General features: G+C 55.6%; 1 protein-coding gene across 1 annotated transcript; it reads right to left on the reverse strand.

The window, feature by feature from the left end:
• Positions 1-206: 206 nt before the first annotated feature.
• LOC123058455 (uncharacterized) lies at positions 207-1,098 on the reverse strand. Its single transcript, XM_044481175.1, has one exon. It carries the CDS (start codon positions 1,022-1,024, stop codon positions 428-430), a length of 597 nt encoding a protein of 198 aa, XP_044337110.1. The 5' UTR covers positions 1,025-1,098; the 3' UTR covers positions 207-427.
• Between the last annotated feature and the right edge of the window lie 2,272 nt (positions 1,099-3,370).

Below are 3,370 nucleotides of genomic sequence, written 5' to 3' on the forward strand. Positions count from 1 at the left end.
AAGACATGACGAGCTCGATTTGAAACACTCAAACGAGAAAAAAAAATTAACACAGTATAGACGCAAGTGCTCATATACACGTGCATGCACTCATCCCTACGAACGTACACACGCAAATCCTATCTCTATGAGCACTTCGAAAGACTGAGTCAGCATATCATCTTAAAATTTACGAAGTCATCATAGGCATCTCGTCATCGACGAGAATGTCTCCTCCCACTGGATGCGCATCGTCGAAAATTCTGAAAAAATTCTAGAAATATGCGAGCACTAGGACTTAAACCTTGATGGGCTAGTGATACCACAGTCTCTCTAACCATCAAATCACAATTTGGTTCGCACTCAAACGAGAATCTATTGTGTAATTCTTGTGTGTTCTTACGTAGCTCCATATGAATCTACTGAGACTGAGACAAAACAAAACGTGTTAAGCTAGCCTGCACGCTGATGCGCCGGGTTGCCCGTCAACCAAAACGTCGCACGTGAAGGACTGCCAGGCCAGGCCCATGTCGATCTCCAGCTGGGCCACCCCCCATCTCCGCTCCGCCGTCATGAGGCGAGACAAATCCGCCGGGATCCCCAGCCCCACGCCCGTCACGTTCACCGCCCACCGCCCCGTAGTCTTTGCCGGCAGCCGGAAGCTCGGCGTGCGCCCGCGCGCGAGGGGTACGCCCGCGTAGGAGACGACGACGTCGCCGCCGCCATGGCACAGCTCATAGACGCGGCCGTTGTCGACGTGCACGACGAGGTCGAATGCCGGCGAGGTCGCGCCCGGAGCCAGCGCTGGCTCGAGCCCCCTGGCGCCGGCTAGCTCCACGGAGCACGTGGTGGGCTTGTCGTCGTTGGATGGCGGCGAGCCGTCGAGCTCCCGGATCCCGGGCAAGGAATCCATGGGCGGCAGGTACACCATGACCAGCCAGAAGGACGTGTACAGGAGCAGAGCTATCGTCCAGGACCCGCAGCCGCAGTCCTCGTCAGATCCGTCTTCCCGAGGAGCACCGCCTCCATGGTCCTTGGATGCCATCGGAAGCACGTCGGCGTACCACCGTCACGTTCTATGTATCTCTTCAGTTTTTTCGCTCAAAAGGAAATCTGTTACGTACACGTTTTGTTTTTCCTGCGAGGAGGATCCAGGTGGGGCGCTATTCCGTTACGTGCTCGAGTCTAAGGCTAACTCCAACGCACAACGCATCGATCGTACCTAATCTGGTCCGCGTGTGTCCGTTACGAGCCAAACGGTCCAAACGGACAGACACTCGTCCGCATCCCTAAATTTTATCTGTTTCGCGTTCGGCCCGTTGCATTTCAGGAGCAAACTTGCTCCTGATTGCCCGTTGCATTTCAGGAGTAAACTTGCTCCTGATTTATGTTTAGACAGACAGCGAACGGACAGGAACGCGCCCGTTTCTTGTCAGTTTTGGGGACATATGGCAGCTGGGCACCTAAATCTCACAGTTCAAAAAAAAATGCGTATGTGCGGGCAGCCCCCGCTTGTCAGAGTCCTAACCATGTGGGGCATCATTCTTTTTAATGTGGAAGCCGTGGACCGGCCAGTCTACGCTTCCACTCCCGGCGATCCCTACCTTCTCGATACTCGACACGAGCAAACCCTAGCCATCGGTTGTCGTAGATCTACCCTCTCTCCTACACCCCGTCCTTACCATCGGCAATGGGGTGGCACTGGATCCCTGGCCGCAAGGAGAAGCACGACCATGAGGCTGGGTCCTCCTTAGGCCGCCGTCGCAGCCACTCCACCCCCTCCTCCTCCGCCACCCTTCTTCATCGCCCCGCCAGCGGCCAACACTCGAAACCGCCCGTACGTGAAGGCCAACACCTGGAAGCGCTACTGGGAGACGGGGACGCCACTGTCGTGGAGCAACATCCACCTCCCTAACAACTGGCACTTGTTGGTGGACTGCATGCCCATCCCGCCGGTCCCGGTCGGCGGTAGAGCCCGTCGCGACGAGATCCAGCTCCGTCGCGCCGACCTGCCCCCACGACCTCCTCGGCGACGCTAGGTACACGTTCGACTCGCCCCTGCAGGACACCTGGTTCCGCGACAAGCATGACCTACGACGGGCGTCGTACTTCGTCGGTCGTGGTCCGAGCGTGCCACGGCCGCGGGCTCACCCCGATGTTGTCCCCGTCCCCGCCACCGCCATCGCCACCTCCCATGACCGCCGAGGAGGAGGAGGAGCTTGTGTGGCGGGTTATGGAGGAGTCCTTCCACGACCACAACGAGGCCCAATGGCACGGCTCGAGCTGATGATGGCCCTCTCCATCGCGGGCGACGTCGCCCTCCCCCCGGAGCTGCAGGAGGCCGCCATCATCAAGAAGGAGGTGGTGGTGGTCAAGGAGGAGGAGACCATTGTCGTCGGGCTGCACTTCGTGGCAATGGTGGGGGCGCGCGTGGTCCTGGATGGACACGATGTTGTGCACACTGGAGTTCGTCTCCGTGCCGCCCTCGTCGGCGGGTGCCGAGGCGTGGTCGCCATCCCCGCCACGGGAAGAGGTTGTGCAGGCGCCTCCGGCCATGCAGCCACCGGAGGGGCCGCCTGCCCACCTCTGGCAGCCGCCGCCATACATCGGCCTCATTGGGGACGACGACGAGAAAGACGGCGGCGCCTGAAGACGGCGAGGAGATCGACGATGGCCACAACGACGGTGGTGTCTAGTTTATTTTTTCAGTTTTTAAGTTTTTAAGTTAAGTTTAATATGCGGGCGGGGGCTTATTTAAATGGTTTAAATAGTTTAGAACTGTAGTTAAGTTTATTTCTATGTTTTTAAATGTGTGGCCGGTCTTTTTTTCATTCTTGGGCTGGACAAAATGCGACGCGGCGCGCATTGGTTGCACTGACCGGCGGATGGGCCAAATCGAACATGTGTCATCATTTTATCGTCACAAACGGATGAAATTCAGACAAAGCAGACGTCTGTTTTGGATCGTGCGTCGGAGTTGGTCTAACCGATACATGATGGTCGGCCAGATTTTGAAAGATTTGTGTGTGCTACCGACACTATTACCTCCATGACTCTTCTGGCCCCAAATTAGGAGGCGCTTAACATGACTGACGCACATTCACATTGCCACGGCCAGACGCTTGCATACGGACAAGATTGGCCAACAAAGAAAAACATGGAAACCTTTCTGAATAGATTGGGCAGGCAAGAATAGAAAAGGATGATGTGGCTTCATCTCCTCTATGTTCCATGTTTAGCCCTCGTTTGATTTACATAAATTTTGTATGAATTAGAGGATACCCCACGCGTTGCAGCAGGAAATGCAGCAATGATTTAGAGAGATGTGAAAAAATAGAAATTGGTCATATGTGATATTTATTAGATTGACACATATCAGCGTAGGAAAGTA

Source organism: Triticum aestivum, chromosome 3A (assembly GCF_018294505.1).
Source record: "Triticum aestivum cultivar Chinese Spring chromosome 3A, IWGSC CS RefSeq v2.1, whole genome shotgun sequence".
Lineage (NCBI taxonomy): Eukaryota > Viridiplantae > Streptophyta > Magnoliopsida > Poales > Poaceae > Triticum > Triticum aestivum.

Coding starts and splice junctions, on each gene's coding strand:
- LOC123058455 (XM_044481175.1), bottom strand. CDS start 1,024: ATGGCATCCAAGGACCATGGAGGCGGTGCTCCTCGGGAAGACGGATCT.